General features: G+C 40.1%; 2 protein-coding genes across 2 annotated transcripts; both read right to left on the reverse strand.

Annotated features, from left to right (window-relative positions):
- Positions 1-4,399: 4,399 nt before the first annotated feature.
- On the reverse strand, positions 4,400-5,080 carry LOC134208929 (uncharacterized protein K02A2.6-like). Its single transcript, XM_062684890.1, has one exon. The coding sequence runs from the start codon at positions 5,078-5,080 to the stop codon at positions 4,400-4,402; it is 681 nt and encodes a 226-aa protein (XP_062540874.1).
- Positions 5,081-12,748: 7,668 nt separating this feature from the next.
- Positions 12,749-14,081, reverse strand: LOC134214277 (flexible cuticle protein 12-like). Its single transcript, XM_062693682.1, has 2 exons — positions 13,871-14,081; positions 12,749-13,366 (listed from the first exon to the last, which is right to left on the reverse strand). Exons 1-2 carry the CDS (start codon positions 13,996-13,998, stop codon positions 13,177-13,179), a joined length of 318 nt encoding a protein of 105 aa, XP_062549666.1. The 5' UTR covers positions 13,999-14,081; the 3' UTR covers positions 12,749-13,176.
- Positions 14,082-21,698: the final 7,617 nt, after the last annotated feature.

Genomic DNA, 21,698 nt, shown 5'->3' on the forward strand with positions numbered 1-21,698 from the left:
CTGAACTTCCAAATCAGTACTTTCCTTCTAATTATATCATGAACATGTACGTCTTAGTTTGGAAGACGGTAAAACATAGCATTTTCAATGTCATGGTAAAAAGCATTCAACTTTATGTAGGAGTAATACATTTATCTCATTAATTATAGCAAAGTTAGAATCTTGCGAGAAAGTTTCACATTTCGCCGATGACAGTATTACGATGCTAAATATCTTGACTGCGCATATGCACAGCACATCTTTCAAAATGGACAAATTGATATGAAATTTGCGTCTTGGAGGGGCTCAAACCCTCAACCTCCTACTTTTTGATAGGCGTGACACAACATGACCACTTAAAGGTCTTGTTTGTGGATAAGCCATCAGAATCCGAGTACTGGAGAACTTGAAGTCATCTCGGCTGAAAGAACTGCTAGTCCAGTAGAAGCATAAGAACTATAACGCTAGTAGCGCTGTAGTCATTTTTAATGTTCTACTAAATATAGGGGAAGGTGGGTAGACTTGATCCCCGGGGAGACTTGATCACCCCCTGTTTTATCGAGAACTAAAGTAGTTTTGTTCTAGCGTATTTTTTAGTATAGATCCTCTAGATAAATAACCTTTATGTGGTGAGTTATTTTTTTTTGATTGACAACTTAAATTATTCTGCAAGGCGGTTTGTATGTTTTGACCTTCCTAAAGATTTTTTTATTGGCCACGCAAAATTTGAACAACTTTTCATAACAATGACCAAATGCTTTCGTTTTTTCACAGCACAAAGCCATAAATATGCTGAATGATCTGTACTGATGAAAATGTCAACATTCCATCAAAGTTTTAGGATATTTGGATTTGAAGTTATTGCCTCAATATGGGGACACTTGATCCCCCATTAGTAACCCATACAAAAATTTGGCGAAAGAATTCAAAAAAAATATAAATCTGTTCTTAGGCTCCTAATTTTTCGTAGATTTGACGAATTTGATGAAGGGTTGGCAGGAAAAATTATTTATTGCGTGGATCTCATAGAAAGGGGATCAAGTCTCCCCAAATTTTAAAATTGCATCTGCTGTCGAATTCAATAACAAAAATCTCTCATGTATACGCATAGCAATTCGATAATTCCGCGTATTTTGAAGGGAAAATATTTAAAAAATCTGAGGGCACCTTTCAAATTTTATAAAAGCAAGTTCTTAGAGAGCGATCAATTCCCCCCGAATATTTTCAAAGTCGATTTTTGACAGCACTCCAAAATAACGATTGTGTATCAATAACAACAATAATTTAAGGACTGTTACACATCAGTAAAGTTAAATACTATATTTCTTATAGAGTCTGTGTGGAAATTGCAAATGTTTTTTTATTTTTGGTTGTTACACATCGGCAATCAGAAAAGGGGATCAAGTCTACCCAGTCTCCCCTACTAGATTACCAAATATACTATATTAGAGTGGACTATACTCTGATTTGACTGATTTGAAGACACAACAGAGTAGCGCTGCCGTAGCGTGTCACAAAAAGTAAGCAATGTAAGAGACATTCCAAGAAGTATTTAAACGTATGATGCAATATGCACTATAACAGTTCAGAATTATATGCTAGAAATCATCCCTTGACGCTAGTTTTTATATCTGAGTTTGAAAATCAACTTCAGAATAATGTTATTCATATTTGTGATGGTTGGATCTTCATCAAAATCTGCAAATTTGCAAACAAAAATATTTTTTTTAGATGATTGCAATTATTTCGAATTCCAAGGATCATTCTGCATGAGCTGATGCAAATGCATCAGTTTTCCACGTTTCAACAAGAAAACGTCAAAACAATGACAAATTCATGAATTAATTAAAAACTTAATGAATTACTATAGTCGAATTTTAAAATTTGCATAACTTATTATTTATTGGGAAATTTATTTAGTCATTGTCAACTTGATACCTTTTTCCTTCATTTTCAGTCCCATCAGCTTCTCAAAAGATCGATAGATCGGATGATGTGGGTAGTTCGAGTTTTCAGAGGTATTCTCGAGTCGCTTCGAAACGCGTGTCTGCTATTCAACATCGCATTGGAGGGAGTAATAATTGACTCGAGTGGTACGATTTTCACGAATTCCGTCCAGTTATTTGGCTTCGCCGATGACATTGATATCATGGCACGTAACTTTGAGAGGATGGAGGAAGCCTACATCAGACTGAAAAGCGAAGCTAAACGGATTGGACTAGTCATCAACACGTTGAAGACGAAGTACATGATAGGAAGAGGCTCAAGAGAGGGCAATGCAAGCCACCCACCACTAGTTTCTATCGGTGGTGACGAAATCGAGGTGGTTGAAGAATTTGTGTACTTCGGCTCACTGGTGACTGCCAAAAATGATACCAGCTAAGAAATTCGGAGACGCATAGTGGCTGGAAATCGTACGTACTTTGGACTCCGCAAGACGCTCCGATCGAATAGAGTTCGCCGCCGTACCAAACTGACTATCTACAAAACCCTTATCAGACCGGTATCTACGGACACGAGACCTGGACGATGCTCGTGGAGGACCAACGCGCGTTTGGAGTTTTCGAAAGGAAAGTGTTGCGTACCATCTATGGTGGGGTGCAGATAGCGGACGGTACGTGGAGGAGGCGAATGAACAACGAGTTGCATCAGCTGTTGGGAGAACCATCCATCGTCCACACCACGAAAATCGAACGACTGCGGTGGGCCGGGCACGTAGCCAGAATGTCGGACAGTAATCCGGTAAAAATGGTTCTCGACAACGATCCGACGGGAACAAGAAGGCGAGGTGCACAGCGGGCAAGGTGGATCGATCAGGTGGAGGACGATTTGCGAACCCTCCGCAGCCGGCGTGGTTGGCGAAGTGCAGCTAAATGGAGAAGACTTTTATGTGCAGCACAGGCCACTCCGGCCTTAGTCTGGTAATAAATAAATAAGCTTCTCAAAAGAGCAACTCTCTGTGAAGTCATGTTTTTTTTATTTCCCTGAAATTTTTTTTTATATGTTGTAGCAGATAATATATGTACTTTTTTGCACTATACATATGTAATAAAGCAAAAATAATGTACACAAAAGTTATAATTTTTTTAAATATGTTGGTTTTTTAAAAACGGTCAAAATATTTTTTACAGACATTCGAACTTCCGAACCTAACGAGGAACTTCAAAGGTGAGCAACGAAAAACAAAGGAAAAGGGTTTGATACATGCCAACTCCACCACTCCTGTATTCTTCTCTGAAGGCGCTTATTCGTGGGAAACACAAAGAAGGCAGGTAAGACATGCCCAGCCTGCGAATGCGAAGGACATCGGCTGGCAGTCTACCATGATTTCAAACAGCTGAACATTGCCGAACGATAGAAATTTGTTCACAAAAAGGGACTATGTTACTTGTGGAGTTGAAGGTTGCCTCCAAAAACACCACACACTATTGCACGCATCAAACTTACCTTCTCTGAATGTGTCCGTTAATCATCTTATGCAGAATACTGGGCTTTCCCCCATGTTTCGAATGCTGCCAGTTGGTGCACGCATGGAAGTTGTTTTTGCCTTCTTCGACGGGGGTGTTTCAATTACATTATTGGAACAGGCCGTCGCTACCCGCTTAGGAGTATCTGGACCGAAAGAACTATTGACTCTACAGTGAATAAGCAATATAAGTAGCGAAGAACGGATGTAGCAATGTGTTGAGTTGGACATTTCTGGTGATGACAGTTCATGTCGCCACAAACTTTGTGAGGTCACAACCGTTAGTTGTTTGGTATTACCTACCCAGGCATTGAAATACTACGAACTATGCAACCGATATCATCATTTGCGTGGGTTTCCATTGAAAGACTATGAGCTGATCCAACCAAAAATGCTGATCGGACTGGACAATCTCCGTTTGGCCGTCCCACTCAAGATTCGTGAAGGTGGATCTTTGGACCCGTGACGATGATTACGTCTTTCCGGATAGCTACCCGATGGCAGTTCATCGATTACGCTCCCTAGAACGTAAGCTGGCGAAAGACACAACACTACGAGAACGAGTTCAGGAGTTGATTGCCGAGTATTTGCAAAAGGGATGTGCTCATAAGCTAACTGAGATGAAAAAACTACGAACAGTAAGCGAGTGTGGTTTCGCCACTGCCGGTTGTCATTCGCCCTAAGAAACCAAGTAAAGTGCGATTGGTTTGGGATGCAGCAGCAATGGTTAACGGAGTTTCACTTAACTCTAAATTTTTGAAGGGTCCTGACCTACTAACGTCACTCCCAGCGGTTCTGAGCCGTTTTCGACAATTTCCCGTTGCGGTTTGTGGTGACATCAAGGAATTGTTTCACCAGCTCCGTATCCGTAAGCAAGATCGTATCGCACAGTGCTTTCTTTGGCGTAACAGTCCAACAGACTCGATAAAAATATATGTTATCGACGACTATCGACTATACATTAGGTACGCACTCTTCTGGTGGCGACAACGGTGCTGCGAACGAACGCACCCTCTGAATGTGAGGCAACTGAGGAAGAGATTCATAATTCAATGGACCCGGTCTTAGCTGGTCAATGTGACGTTTCCACACCCTACCATCGTCGAGTTCTACCATATAGTGCAACTTCCCCATCTTTTCAGTGATAACCACGAACCTCCATTTCTCCGTATGCGATAAGTAGTCCCTTGCTGCAACCCTATCATTTTCCTCAAACGAACGGACCTTTTTATCCTCGCCTCTACCAGAACGATCTTGTTCTCTCTTGGGTACCATTAAATCAATGCGAGACCTCATCTGCCTACCGAAAACCATCATTGAAGGACTCTTTCCCGTCACTGGATGAATTGTTCTTCTGTATGCCATGAGAATGTTGTGCAGTTCTTTTGGAATTTCAGACCGTGAGCATTGTAGGGACTTTATTTTCTCCTTGAATGTTTGCACATATCGTTCGGCTTGGCCGTTTGTAGCCGGATGATAAGGAGCCCCCATTTTGTGAACGATACCATTCTTTTTCAGGAACTCTTGGAATTGTACAGAAGTGAATTGGCTTCCCCGATCTGTGACCAGCACCGCTGGAAGACCAAATGTGGCGAAAAAGTCACGCAATTTGTCAATAGTTGTTTCGGTTGTCATATCGGAAATTACTTTAACCTCGGGCCACTTACTGTACGCATCTACTATTATTAGGAAATACAATCCCATGAAAGGACCCGCGAAATCAGCGTGAATGCGCTGGAAAGGCTCAGCCGGTCTTTCCCAACAATGTATTTGTATCGTCGGAGGATCACTTCTAGTTCTCGCGCAGCTTATACAATCACGTGTCATTTCGGTGATGTCCCGGTCTATCGATTCTATCCAAGAGATTTCATTCGAGAAATTCCAAAATGCCCTAAATGCAACTCGTCCAAAACTCTTCGACGTAATGGTACAGGAATATAAACACGAATACCTTTCATCAAGCAACCGCTTTGCAAACTAAACTCGCTTTGATCAACTCCAAATCAATCACGCCCCTCTATACGACGACCGGTCTTCAATCCTTGGATCAGATTTCTTACGGATGTATCTTTACTGGTACTCTCTTCAAGTTCTTCCACGGAAACAGGCAGTGTGCGGATCTGGTCCAACTCAATAACATCCACTGCTTCGATGCGCTTCTTGTTGATAATATCTGGGACTGGCAATCTAGACATTCCATCAGCGTTAGCGTGATCCTTTGAGGGTCGATAACGGATATCGAACTGGAAAGACTGCAAAAATACTGCATAATGCTGCATACGCAAGGCGGAAAGCGTGGGCAGTCCTTTCACTGGCGAAAATATCTGTGCAACAGGCTTGTTATCAGTCACAAGTACGAATTTCCGTCCAAAAAGATATTGATGAAACCTTTTGACTCCGTACACGATCGCGTATGCTTCCTTATCTACCTGTGTATAGTTCTGTTGGGTCAAATTTAATGTTTGCGATGCATATTGTATTGGGCGTTCGGTTCCGTCGGGATACAAATGACTAAGAACCGCTCCCACTCCGTAGGGTGAGGCGTCTACAGCAAGCACCAGAGGCAAGTTCGTGTCGTAGTGAACTAGTACGCGATCAGATTGTATTTCAGACTTGATCCATTCGAAAGCTCTATCACAAGCACGATCCCAAATAAATGGAACCTTTTCCTTCAATAGGTTATTAATAGGATAAATTTTGCTGCTAAGGTCACAAATAAACCGCCCATAGTAATTGACAAGACCTAAGAATGCTATGACCTGTTCACGATTTTGTGGTCTGGGCATTTGTTGCATGGCGGAGATTTTTTCTTTAGTCTTGTGTATGCCATCGGAATCAATACCGTACCCACAATATTCGATACTATCCGCAAAAAAATCGCATTTTGAAACATTAACCCTTAGTCCGTTCTCAGCGAATCTTTTCAGAACTTCTTTCAATCGAGCCAAGTGAGTTTCGTCGTCTGGTTCCGTAACTTCAACGTCGTCCAAGAACATAGAGACCCCAGGTATGCCATGTAAAATTTGGGAAATCTCCCTCTGAAATATGGCGGGAGCTGAAGCGACACCGTACATCAATCTAGTAGGTTGGAACAAACCAAGATGGGTATTCAGTGTTAGTATACTCTAATGATCAGGTCGTACACCCATCTGCAAGTATGCTTGCGCTAAATCCAGTTTGGAAACTTCTTTCCACCAGCCATGTTAGCAAAAAGCTCATCCACTGTAGGCAACGGATACTCATCGATTAATAAATGCTTATTTACAGTCAACTTATAATCACCACAAAGGCGGACTTTATTGTCAGACTTCATCACGGGTACAACTGGGGTACCCCACTCACTGTTGTTAACTTTGATCAAAATCCCATTTTTAACCATTTCATTGATCTCTTTTTCGACGATATCACGAATAGCGAAAGGTAACGTACGAGATTTAAGAAATACTGGCCTGTAATCAGATCTGAGGGTTAAAGCGGCTTGTATCTTAGTCATTTCTCCAACGGAATCATCAAAAACGGAAGGAAATTGTTCGATAAGAGATTTCACAGATTCAGACAATGGTGCTCGTAATGAAATTTTTTTCGACGGTAGATGTAGAACTCTCCATAACTTGATTCCAATTAAGCTGTAATGCACGCATCCACTCTCTCCCTAACAAAGGATGACGCTTGGAATCAACAACGAATAATCGCAAAACCTGTACCTTGTTCTTGTAGTACACTTGCACGTCAACTGTACCAAACACTGTTATATGACCGCCACAGTAGCTACGCAGCTTTACATCGGTCTTATGAAGAGGTAGATTTTTCAAATATGTCTCTCTGTCAGTAGCACTTACCAACGACACGGGTGAACCGCTGTCCACCTCAAATTTAATTAGCGATTCATTAACTTTAAGCCGTATGTAAATTTTAGACAAAGCTTTATTTTCGTGACTAACATTACAGTTACATACATCAATGACGCAAATTTCGTCAACCTCATCCCCAGAATCAACATCTGAACCCCCTTCTTCTTCTACCAAATGTGTTTTGAACTTCTTCTGAGTATCACCTTTCATTGATTTATTCAGTTGTCGCAAACTGAGGCAAACACGTTGTAAATGTCCTTTCTTTTTACAATATCCACACACAGTATCACGGTGCCGACAGACATTTGCGAGATGCGACTCACTTCCACACCGGTAGCAGGCTTTGTTAGTAATGTTAGTTACCTTATTCACCGACGATTCATTATGTTGAGTAGGACTGTCCACCATGTTCAGTTCGTGTAGCTTCCTGTTGAGTACCTCTGCACCCTCTCCTCTGTACCTCTGAAGCCTCCATCGCGAGTGAAATTTCTTTCGCCTTCTCGAACGTCAGGGCTCTCTCTTCGATGAGACGCGATCGAATACGCTGGTTGGGAAGGCCGAACACCAGCTCATTCCGCAGAGCCTTTTGTAGGTAGTCTCCGAACTTACAGTACTTTGCTTCGCGTTGTAACGCCGTGACGAATTCAGCAATCGATTCTCCTTCGATCTGCGTACGAGATCTAAACTTCCACAGCTCTACCATTTCTAAGGGTTCCGGGTCATAATAGCTTCCCAGGACGGTAACGATTTGCTGATAGGTTTGGTCTTCAGGTTCAACGGGGGACAAATTATCAGCAAGGATGTTGTACGTTTCGGATCCCATATAATGCAGTAGTACACTTTGCTTATCATCTTCTTTCACGCCGAACAGCCGCATTGCACCTTCTAGTCGTTTTACCCAACGGCACCATTTGGTTTTTGTTTTATCGAACGGCTCGAACGTGAATGTTGGTGGTACTCTCGCACCAACGTTGCCGGCTGCAATAGCTGCAACAGCAGCAGCAAGATCATCAACATCCACAATTTCTCACACCACATCCAAGAGCAGCAGCAAAAACGCACCAAAAACTCCAAACCAGCAACAGCACGATAACACAGAATTCCCGAATGAACGTCAACAGCAGCAGGTACGTCGTAAACAAAGCCAGAGCACACACGTTGTCTACACAGTAGTAGTCATAACCTCACTTTACAACAACAGAGCACGCCGGAAGGTAAAGTCACTTTCATCGCAAAATCTGATGAGTCGGCCCCAAGACGTAACGCTAATTGTTCCGGTTGGCATCAGCCGATGTTTTTTTCTTCACTGGTTCTATTATCGTCGCCAACTGTTGTATTTTCGGATGGCCAGTAACAGAGTACACGTGTGGTTACTTGAATCAATTACATTGGAATGGCAGTTTATTGCTTAGCACATGAGAGCGCGGTGGATCGACCAAGGTAAATCAAGAATATTACATTCAAGGTAACACATATTATAACAAGAAGTCTACGAAGTCAATAATTGACATGAAAAAAGCGTCATTTATGACTATTTCTCTCTTTCTTCCACAAAATACATTTTCATGATTATAATCGAAAAACTCGGATTTCTACCTAGCGGCAACATTACTTGAACTGAGAATATTGTTGACTACCGTTTCATAAAAAAAATTGGCACTTTTGACTGACACATCAAATGATCATCTTCACCTCAATGATCATCTTCCCCCCAGTTGACGGTACACTCGCTTGGAGGCTTTGAGATTTGTCGTTTCCGCTCAAACTCTACTGAAGTTCTCCTTGAAAGTCGGTGCTTGGCATGACTTGGCACCCAAGAGACGACAGCTTCTCCTATTCCTTCAACCTGCGAAACGATTTGCGCTCAGTACATACTCGTACTTCGACCTCCTAAGACTTGTATTACATTTTATCGTTCACGAGAAAGTTATCATTCAAGGAACGTGGATAGCCGAAGTTGGATGGGATGAACCGATCCATGATGATCTCATTCATAAATGGCGCCAATGGAGAGATTAACAGATGCCTGCGGTATATAATTCGGGCCTGGTGGCCTCACAACTGGATCTCAAACAACGAGCTCCATCGTCGTTGTCACCAGAGGCCGATAGCAACAGAAATTCGGGATCGGAAGTGGGGCTGGGTCGGCCACACTCTACGTAGGGGCGGAAACGAAATCAGTAAGCAAGCATTAGACTGGAACCCAGTGGGACATCGCAGCAGAGGCAGACCCAGAGGCTCATGGCGGCGAAGCCTCAATAAAGAAATAAAAGAAGCCGACCGAAATCTAACCTGGCAACAGGTTAAAGCGATAGCCGGGCATCGCTCAGGATGGAGATCTTTCAAGTCGGCCCTTTGCACCACCGGAGGTGTACAGGATCCATAAGTAAGTAAGTAAATGGAGAGATCATTTCCCGAGACTTGACGAACTAAAAATACCCCGATGTTATTTCTTACCATTTCCAGCAAGCATCGACAATCTTCAAGTGCAGACGTTCGTGAATGCCAGTGATATTGCCTACTCGTGTGCGGTATACTTCCGACTGGTACATAATGAACGTGTACAAAAAGTGCCGGTAGGAGCTAAAAGTAAAGTGGCACCTCTGAAGACAGTCTTGGTGTCGACTGGAATTGAAAGTGGCCGTTCTAGGAGTGCGATTCGTTCTAGCGATTCTCGAATATCACACATATGCGGTTATTCAAAGATTTTCTGGAGCGATTCCATAACGGTCCTAGCATGGATTCGTTCTGATCATCGAAGGTTTCACGAGTTCGTGTCGGGGCGGATTGGCGAAATTCTCAGCCTGAGTTAGCCAAAAGAATGGAGATGGGTGCCAACCTAGTCTGGAAGATGGTACAAGAAGAAGCGTTCCCTGAAGAACGGTCTGTATTGGGAAAACCATCAGGTTCGCCGGATGCAAAGCATGAAGTAATCTAAAAAACTAGCACAATATTTAAAACTTGGCCTTACATGGATGACAATGCGAATGAGAGGTAGGATTGGGGCGGAGACATACTCGCCATTTCAAGCGAGATATCCAGCAATTCTTCCGAAACAACATCATATAACACCCTTGATTATTGGGTCGTTCCACAACGACAACGATTCGAGATTGCACAGCTTAGATCTCTTGTGCAAACAGTTGTTAGGAATTGCGCCTGGTTTCGAATTAACAGAGCATTTTTAAAAGCTATCCGTTATGGCACCTCTTCCTGTGGAAAGGACAGAGCCATTTGTACGCCCATTTACATATGTTGCCATCGACTATTTCGGACCAGTATCAGGCAAAACGGTGGCTCGCCCTATTCACCTGCCTGTCCATCCGTACCATTCATATGGAAGTGGTGCACAGTCTGTCCACCGAATCGTGCATCTTGGCTGTTCGAAGAAGGCTGTTCGCCGCTGTTCACTCGCTATTTTGTTTCGGATAACGGTACATGTTTCCAAGGTGCCAACAAGCAGTTTCAGGCTGATATTTCAGTTAACGGCGAAGAGATAACGGCAATATTTACAAACGCGGAAACCAAATGGAATGTTTATCCCGCCAGCCACTCCACACATGGGTAGCGTGTGGGAGCGATTAGTAAGGTCGGTTAAAACTTCTGCTAGATCAAAAATTAACTTTTAAAAATCACATTGAAGGCCTTCAAGCCAAATGTAACAAATATATTAAGTGCCTATATCCACTTATAAACAGAAAATCAAAACTTTGTCTTAAGAACAAACTTTTGATTTACAAACAAATTTTTAGACCTGCCATGTTGTATGCTGTGCCAATATGGGCTAGTTGCTGCAATACCAGAAAGAAGGCACTTCAGAGGATTCAAAGTAAAATTTTGAAAATGATTCTGAAGTTGCCTCCGTGGTATAGTACCAATGAACTTCATAGAATTTCTAATATTGAGACATTGCAACAAATGTCCAACAAAATAATTTCCAATTTTAGACAAAAATCGTTGCAATCTTCTATTGCAACGATTAACTCCTTGTACCCTTAGTATAAAATAGGTTAGATTTAGTTTAAGTTGAAAACATTGTAATTCCTACATGGTTCAATTCAACCAGAGGAAAAAATTCTAACTGCCAGAGGCAATTGAAATGTATTAATAATAACTAAAAGCGTAACATAGCAAATAAGGATGATAGTGTTAGAAAACACGGAACACCTGCATGTATTAGATAATTAGCAAATAAAATTAGTCAAAAAAAAAAAAAGGTCGGTTAAAACGGCAGTAGGTACAGCTCTAAAACATCCTCGTAAACGAAGCAGGAGCGCTAGTGAATTCCCGACCACTTACATACATTCCGCTAGAATATGCGGCCCAGGACTGACGCCTAATCATTTTCGTCTCGGCATTTAAACGGGCAACAAAATTCTTCCAGCTGTAGTAACTGAGCACGTTACGCTCCGTAGTATTTGAAAATGGCGCAATACACCGTTGGAGAATTTTAGAAGAGGTGGATAAAGTATTATCTGCCAGTGATAACGCGTCGAAGTAAATGATTCAAGGAACAAAGGGATCTAGTAGAATGGGATTTGGTACTGGTGGTGAACGGAACGGTACGAGCTCATTGGACTCGAGGTTGAATTGAAAGAATATTTGCTGGACGAGAGATGGAAGAGTTCGACAAGCCTTAGTTCGAACAGTGGGTGGAGTTATGCGGCGACCTGCTATTAGGATAGCAGCGTTGGCTTTTTTATTGAGTTGGGTGGTTGCATCAATCGTCGCTATACTTAAAAACATTTTTTTTAATAAACGGAAGGCATGTGATATGGGTGAAGTTGATATGTCAAGCGAAACGTTTCCGACCTGCTCCATAGGATAAATGTAAAAACCGCATAATGTACATATTCACATCTAAGTTTTCAGATAATTGTAAATTGATGTCCAAGTCGGGTGGTTTAATACCAGGAACATAGGCAATTAACTTTGATTGAACTTTACAATTATGTTTTGTTTGTTTTGGAAGAGATTAAAGCTGTTATTGTATATGAATATGGTTCATAACTACGAATAGTACATCTACCCTATTCGACTGAAGCTTCATTTGTAAAGCCATAATAAAAAAATCTGCCATAGTGCATAAAACAAAGCTGATTGATATAATTTTACAATGATAAATGGAGATTAGAAAGAAGAAATGACAGCTTCGTTCTATTACTATTACGTTGTTGTATAGCTTTATCATAACATCAGTTATGTGGCCTCGCTTAGGTCAAAATTGAACAAGATGCAATATTCTTTGGGAGACCCGGCCAGTAGTTTAACAAAATTGGCATTTATTGAACAATTTCTCTGATTCAGGTCAATCACGGAATAGCAGCAATTGGTGTGAAGTCATTTAAAAACTGACTATGCAAGGCCAATTCAAGAAATAATGTTAGTACTCAACATTTGAATTGAACAGATCGTGATATCTTTATTATGAATTAAAACCATGGAATCAATATTATGTGTTCACGTTTGGCTTAGGCTAATTTTTATTGTTCAAAATAATAAAAACGATATGGCAGTTGGTGTTCGTACAAAGTTCTCGTTGCAGTTCAGCTATTGGTGCAGTTGTTGTAATAGCTTAGAATGCAACACTTCTATCGTAGAAGTGTCATCATTCTCAGGTAACTCAAATGTGTTCAAAACTCATGTTTGCATTTCCAAAAAGAAACTTTAAAATTATAAGAATAATACGCTGTACAAGAAAATAATACAAAACGAAAGAAACTATAAAACTGTACACTTTACAAGCATGGACTTAGATATGTCGGAGTATTCTCAGTTGTTATCGTGTAGCATCATTCGAAGTGTTGGTGTAATTGGTGTTGTGTGCGACTTCCTTCTATGATTTGAGCTGCTCTGGTTGTGGTATTGTTGATTGCCAACTTAGGCCTTTGGCAAATGGGCGGCTTCTGGCTGGAATCCGTTCTCATCGGCAACATAGTTCACGGTGTAGACCTGTCCGTCAGCGCCGGTGAAAGAGAACGATCCTCGGACAACCAGTGCCTCAACATCATCACCCAACTTCTTCAGCTCAGCCTGTTCCTGGCGGGCCTGTCCGTCGCTGGTTTCGAAGCTATAATAATTAGAGATAAGAATCAAACGGTCAGTGGTCATAGTTTGTCACTGATGACTCGTAAGGTCACCAAAGCAGTAAAAAAAACCTACTAAATGCCAACAGGTTAGGCAAATATTTGAACCACAAACCGAACAAATTGAAAACCAAACAATCGTTATGGAAATTTGCCGCTACAGAGTATTCGGCGCAAATTCAAGTAGTAAATAGCCGAACCCGAATTGTTTGGATGCCTAATCAAACTGAACACGCAAGGCAGATGACACAATCCTCTTAAATCCTACACTGAGTATCATGGTACAGTATACTGGTAAAGGTTAAAAAATTTCAGCAACCAAGGTGGTACCCATCAGTCACTATTTGTTTGCGTGTTGACCGATCTTCGGCTTACACTTTGAGGTTCGCTGCTTTACCGCACGATTGAATCGCTCCCCATGCAAGGGTTGCACTCAAGCCTCAATTTGGACAAACATCACTTCACTTGTCACATAAAAGCTCACTTACGCGAATTTGTATCCATCAACGCCGATGTTGTCGTTCTCGTACTTCAGGATCTGAGCATCCTTGGAGTCATCCAGAGGGGCAGCAAGGGCCAGGGCAACAACGGCAACAAGAACAATGATGGTCTTCATTTTGAGGTTTGAGATTTGGTTTTGGATGCTCCGGAGAGGATGTCAAATTGATAACTGAATTTTGTGGATGCAAAAAACACACTGACGAGATAATGAGCTCTGGGCCTATTTATATGGAAGCATTATCTCTGAGCTGTCAAGTCAGAAGATGACAAAGGCGGCGACCACGACGGGACGTGTCCCATAAGAAGTAGCCACAGCAAGAGCGGTAGCATCCGACTAGCCGAAGAAGAATCCTCATCCCCATCCCCACACCACCAGGCATCTTCTTCCTTCCTTTCTCCAACAACCCATGCTTACTCACAGAAGCAATGACTAGCTTCGGGTGGGAGACTGGTACAAAATACGTCAAAGAAAAGCATCAAAAATTCATCCATTCAGTGCGTTTGGGGGTGGCTTCACGAAGCGTGACGATTCATACAAAACTTTAAAAAACTTAATACTAAAAGTGTGATGAAAGGAGAAAGGGTTGAAATAGCCAATTTTTGTGTGACGTGCTTTATTGATTTTCCCATGGATTTTTCTAAGGTCTTCGTTGCTTTAGTAGAACTCTTGTCACCTATATTACACAATTTACAAATAATGCAGAGAAGCTTTAATAATATCAAATTAATATGGTTTAAACTTTAACAATGCATTTGCATATTGCAGCTTTCTTTCCCAAAATGGAATATGAAATGGTTAATTAACGATAAAAACCTAAGAACATTTTAAACGTAAGATATTCTGTATGAACTGAAATACGCAACTTAAAATATTTTACTAAAGCCTCTTTACCAATTGTTAAAACATACTTGACAATACCTTTAGCTTTGCTGTATTAAAAAGACATTTCATTATCCGTGCTGCAAATTGAATGATTCCGATTCCGAAAGATTGATAATGTCGTTTTGAGCAAGCTTCTGAGGTGCATTCGGGACCATTCTCCCTTAGTATGATAAAATGTAAATATGAATATTATTGCCTATAGTGTTCTTCCAACTGCCACACACGCAGCATCACTATCACTATCATCAATATTAGCGTGGCGTGTCCTTGCAAAGGCAACGGTTCGTTGGCGGGCGTCTCTTCCGAAGCCAAAATCTTAACCGGCGTGGCCGTTGTTGTCGGCTGCAGACAACTTGCCGATCGGGTTGGGCTACACGAAATTCACTTCCAACCAAAATATTGCTGCTTCGCGCAGCTGCCGTTCAATCGCTTTATCGAGAGGAAGAAATTGAAGACGAAACCTGTAGTGGCCGCGACACTATAGGATCGATTATTAAAATATTCTCGTCGAGCACACCTGGCCGAACTCAGACGTATGTCTAGGCAAGATGATTTGTGAGAAATAGATGTTATTGATAGATATCGAGGAAATTTGTAGTTGCATTGAAATTTCGTGAACTTCAAAAATATTCTTAAATAAACCCCGTAAGTTTCTTTTATTTTTCTTAATATTAATATTATTAGGTAATAATTTGTTGTTCGCATTATTGGTAATTTACGAAGAGCAAATAGTAGAAATTGCTTTTGTACAGATTCTAATCTCTCTTCATGCGTGAATGAGAAAGGAGACCATACAATACTGCAATATTTCACTATTGATCTAACATAAACTACATAAAGTGTTTTAATTGTATATGGGTCATGAAAGTTATAGCAGAAACGCTTTATTAACCCTAGCATGTTATTAGTCATGTGAATGATTGTGTTGTAGTGGTCTACGAAAGAAAGTTTAGAATCTAAGATTACTCTTAAGTCCCTTACTCTTTAAAATTTTTCCACATTTTAATTCCCTAATGCGATTGAAATGTTTGGTATTGTTCTTTTTCTGCTAAATGATATTAAGTTGCATTTTTTTACGTTCAGTTCTAATAGGCTTTTCTTGCACCATATGTAGAAATTGTCTATTTCATTGCGGATTACATTGATGTCGACTTCATTTCTTATTTCCATAAAGAGCTTCATGTCATCGGCATAAATTAACACTTTAATGTTTTTCAGAATGAAGGAAATGTCGTTTACGAACAAGATAAAAAAAGATGGCCCAAATGAGAGCCTTGAAGGACTCCCGAAGTGACTTGAATTGGTTTTGATTTGTGTCCATTAAATTTGATAATTTGTTGGCGGTTCAATTCCAATTTTGTGCAGTTAAAAAGGAGCAAATGCATATCAATGCGATCGAATGCCTTGCTAAAGTCCGTATATAGAGCTTCTACATGGTTGCCGTTGCCGTTGCATTCAATGAAAAGTCTACGAATTGAAGCAAATTTATTGAGGTCGAGCGATCTTTAAAAAAGCCGTGTTGCGTGTCAGTTACTCTGTTTTTGATTTGCAAAAATGGCTTCTCGTTGATAACTGCCTCGAAAAATTTTGGAATACAAGAGATAAGGGCTATGCCACGATAATTACGTACGTCTGATTTTCGACCAGATTTAAATATTGGTACTAGAAAAGAGCTTTTCCATATTTTTGGGAAGATTTCAGATTCCAGAGACTTATTGAAAAGCCAATATAGAGGAGTAGTGAGTTCTTCTGCTATTTTTATTTAATAAATACTGGTGGAATCATGTCCGGCCCAGGTCCCTTCGAAGCATCCAAGTTCATTAGAGCGTCGAAAATTTGCTAGACTGATTTACACCAACATCTCTGAAAAATTCTGGATAAAACGCGAAATAATCGCGGTCGCGATCTTCTTCCGAAAATCTAGTATAGATTTCTTGGAAAAAAATGGCAAATAAAATACAGTTTTTTTCCGAGCAATCGCCAACATTTTCGTCGAGGTGCATTACAGATGGAAAATTGTCTGATTTTAATTTTGTTTTTATTGTAATCAAAAAAGTTCTTTGGACAGGAATTTATTTCAAGCTCAGTTTTTAAATTATATTCTTCAAGTGCATTACTGATGGCTAGATTCAGTTGGTCGCAGATTTTCAAATATGTCGGTAAGTTTCGATCATTCTCTTCTTACTCGTAGATTTTATGTGTTTTTTGTTTGCGATTTTTCAAATTTTCGATTTGACTGTTGTACCAGATTGGACTTTTTGTATTTCTTTGTCGTCGTTTTTTCTTTAGTGGAATTTCTTGTTTAATTATTTGCTGTAAAGTTTCGTTAAAAGTGTATGCAGCAGTATCGATGTTTCCTTCATACTTTATGATTGACTGCCAATTAATACTATTTAATATTACTTTAATTATTTCATAGTCTGCTGAATGATATTCGAAGACTTCCTCGTACTCATAGTCGTTGGGTCTTTGGTGGGCATGAATGATTAAAGAATATTCGATTGCTGTGTGAAACACTTCATTTTTTCACAATGGATTTAATGATTCAGTCACACAGAAATCTTCAAATACGTTAGGTAATTAAAAGTCCAAATAGCATTGCTGTCTGTTTTTATATGGTTAATTTGATTGAGCCCAAATTCAGAGGTTGAATCGAAAATAAATTTCAATGTTTCATTACCCCCAACGACTGGGAGTAGAATACTTTCATTTTCAGAGTCCAGAATGGAATCGGCATTGCGTTGGTCTAAGTCACCATAGATGTGAACTTGAACCTCTGGAGGGAGTTGTGATAAAATTTGTTCAGCACATTGGAAAACCCTTTCATACGTGCTTTTATGAGCATGGTCAGGTGGAAAACACACCGAGGCAAACACGTGTGTTTCACGTGCGATGTATGATTTCACCCAAAATTTAGTTGTAGGAATCACCTCTGAATTAAAAGTAGTCGAAATAGCTACAAGAACTTTCCCACCTGATTTTCTATTGGACTCATAAAAATTTCTATCGTTGTTTCGAAATACATTAAAGCCGCTTCCAAAAACTCTTTACTCTTTACGCTTTCGTCCCAGCTAGTTTCGCTAGCCAAAATGGCCGAAAAAGACGTGCTCAAAATGTTTTTATAAATTTCCTTCATTTTAGCTGGACAGTGTTTTCATGCGATTGAAGTTTTGACAATACAGTATCCCCCCGCTTAACCGGACCTCGCTAGTCCGACGACTCGTTAGTCCGGATCTCGCCAATTCGGAATTTTCCGGATTAAAAAGTATCAACACCCATTTAAACACATTATGCTGTCAGTTTTTAAATTTGTTCTGTGATTTTGTTTTGGTTCGTTTGTATGGATTTGACAGTTGGATTAACGAGAGAAACCCCGATAGTCCGGCCATCCACTTGTCGGATCAGCGGATACTGTATATCGAAACTTCAGTCACATTCTGTTTAAATTCTGAAGAAGCTTTTGGCTGCTCGTCGGTCAAAGAAATAGTGCTACTTACTTCAGGCGAAGAAGGCGTCCTTACTTGCGAAAATTTTGGGGAGAAGGAGGAGAGTGAAACCTGGTTGAGCTCTCCCTTAGCTGTTGCAAGCGATGTGTCCGCTCACTCGAAAGGTATTGGCGATAAGACTGCAGGTCTGCTGCGGCTTCAACTGGCCCAACTCCATATTCCCGATGCACTTCGGTGAATATGCGATGAAGATGTTCAGGAGACGATGGTAGTCCTTCAGATGCAAGAAGCATCTTGATGCTGGTTGGCGTCAATCCATCGATGCATACATTTGGGGCTGGTCTTTCATGTACGCAAGATACAACCGAACAACCCTAATGATGGTAGGGTCACGTAGTCTGACTTTTAGGAACCGCCCGTCGCCTTCCGTAGATTGTTGCGTCAGACGAACGATGGATTTGGTGGTTGTTCTTGTTACTGTAGTTGCTGCTGCTGCAGGTGGTTGTGGTTCCATTTGAGATTATTCAGTTGGAGAGATGGTTTCACCCTTCTTAAATTGGATGAAAGATTTTGCACTAGGAGCTGATAGAGCTGCAATTGGATGTTCTATTGTTATTGGAGGACCAGAAAATTGACTTTTTGCCATTAGCAGTAGTTGCTTGTCATTTGGTTTGTTGTTGCTTTTACTGCGTCGTTTAGGTCGTTTAATCATTTCAGTGGTTCGTCCGACCGCATCGTGCTTTCGTACTGTGCGGTTCTTTTCTCTTATTGCGAAAGGAAGATTTTAATACTACCCGAAGCTATTTTAATTTCAACAGTGCTTCTCAGCGCTATTTGTACCCACTGATCCCGTTATGATCTTTGCAAGGACCCGTGCCTTCGTTTTACGTTGGACCCGTTTGCGGAAGTAAAATTCCGACAAGCGGTGGCAATCCTGCAGGGACACCGTTCTGGAAAAAAAACCTCTTAGAAGGTCACGTCTCCACGCTCAGCCATGAGCATTAATAAAAACAAGAGGAGGGGGGAGTCTCTGAATTCTCCACTTCCTTCAAAGAAACAAGGTTTCAAGACCGTCCTGACCAAGCGCTGAAGAAATAGAAGGAAGCTGGAGACTTTAGATATTCCTTCTAAATCTAACGTTGACATTATTTCTTCTCCTATCGAACTGAGCAATCAGTTCGATTTGATTAATGACGAATTTGAGGAAATCGAATCTACCTTGCTAGGAAGGTTGACTGCCGCGTTTTGCCGGGATCCTTCGACGATCGCAAACGTCTTCGTCAGTATTTAACTGTAAGGGTATGCGATAACACACTTTTTCTTAACGAAACGAAACAAAATTTAAAATATCTATGTTGATTCGGATCGAATCGAAACGAAATATAGTTTTAATTTCGAGACTTCGAAACGATACGAAATCAAGGTTCATTTAATTCGAAATTTTTCGAAACGAAACGAAATTTTAATTTTTCTTCCGCGGAATTTTTATTAAATTGGTTTTACATTATGTATGCAATTCTGATTTCACTTTTTCGAGGTCAAATAACTGTTTTGCGACCAATAGAGTTATAGTAGCAGAAGAGGCAGTCTGTGATAAATCACCGCATTGAATCACCAGAATTTGTGCCGCTTCAAAGGAATTCATCTTGGAACGTGTGCTCCCGAATATGATCAATTTTACATCAGTTATATACAAGTAAGGGGCCGTACACTAATTACGTGAGCATTTTTTTCTGGGTTTTTCAACCCCCCCTACCCCCATGTAAGATTTTTTCCATACAAATAAATTTTTATTTATATGGAGCGTAAGACAATTGCCGACTCCCCCTCCCCCCATAAGTGCTTACGTAATTAGTGTACGAACCCTAAGTATAAAAAAATATAGAAATTGTGGGATTTTTAATATACGGATTCAAATTTCGTTTAAAACCTTTGTTGACATAAGAATAATGTAATTATGCTGAAGCATACTTCATATTGTCTTGTCAGCGTGGTATTGAGCTAAGTCAAAATTAGAAACTGAATGCTTTAGAAAAATCCTGTGCTCCTTTCTAAAATGCACAAAGATATGTATTTCAGATTGAATTTCACAGACCCGTAGTCTTATATACTGTCTTATACCCATTGGCGTAACTAATGAAAAATTCTAGGGGGGGCTAACTTTTTTTCAAACTTTTCTATTTTAACACTCATAACACAGAAAGTTTACCATTTTCGCTCGATTCAACTAATGTATATTGTTGGTCTACCAGATATCAATGTAATGGACGACTTAAATATTTTAAATGATGTTCATCGACGCTCAGCCCTGGTTTAAACATCTAGAAATCTCGTAGGATTTCTAAAATCCTTGATAGGTTTAGAAAACCATAGGTGTTGGGCTAACCGTAAATAGAATGTGAAGCACGATCCTGATTTTCAAAGGATTTTTTGATTTGCTTCGAACCTAGAATACATTATAAATTAAATATTGAATAAATTAGTTAGTTAAACTCTTTTCGCCAGCTTTGAATTCAGTGGCCTGACAATTCCTACGAGCTTTCAAACGGCGATCTAACCACAATAAACTAACGTTTCTTTTCTGTTAGAATAACTTCTAGGATGATTAAAAAATAATCAGTTTTACGTCCCAATACAACTTATTGGTCGTTAATTTTCAATTTAGTTAAAAAAAAAACAAATTAAGAAGTTACATAGGAACATTTAACACATATTTTCTCTCAGTAGGTCTGTTTCACGCCTACTGAGATATTTTCACTGGTTTCATTGCTGCAGCGACAATAGGAGTTTAGAGAATTAAATAGTACGCGAAGTTTCTAAAATCCATCCGAAAGAACACAAAGTTCTTTCTTATTCAACTTTTAGTTACCTCTACTTGAAATCTAATAGTTTTACCGAACCTTTCTCAAGAAGCCTACAGTGATTTTTAAAAATGCGATGCATCTTTTAGGATTGGTATTAGTTAGGAAGGTTGAGATCATACGCTCGGTTTAGATAACAATTACTCACAAAACCCTGAAAAAACTTGAAAATCTCAAGAAATTGTCCATTATCCATTAAGTACTTGTAATACTTATAAATAATATATTTTTTAATTTACTTATTGATGAGGTATTTACTTTGGTATTTCATAAGTTATAACGTGTTTTGAGGGATCCAAATTTTGTCGTGAGCAAGCCTTATAACAATTGCTCGAAGTTCAAAAACTTGAGCGAATAGATTGCTGTAGTGTTTCGAAGAGAGTAATTGGATAATGAAGACAATGCTTTCTCTGCATTTACCCCCGTATATAATCAGTGGACAAGATATGCGTAATACTTATACAAAGTAACAAATTTTCTAGGGGGGGCTAGTCAGATCCTAGGTGGGGCTATAGCCCCCCCTAGCCTCCCTGTAGTTACGCCAATGCTTATACCTGTTATGGTCAGTATGAGCTGAGAACAATCATAAGTAATGAATTTTCAGCAATTTTAATGATCTTTCAAA

The sequence above is a fragment of the Armigeres subalbatus genome, chromosome 2 (assembly GCF_024139115.2).
Source record: "Armigeres subalbatus isolate Guangzhou_Male chromosome 2, GZ_Asu_2, whole genome shotgun sequence".
In the NCBI taxonomy this organism is placed as follows: domain Eukaryota; kingdom Metazoa; phylum Arthropoda; class Insecta; order Diptera; family Culicidae; genus Armigeres; species Armigeres subalbatus.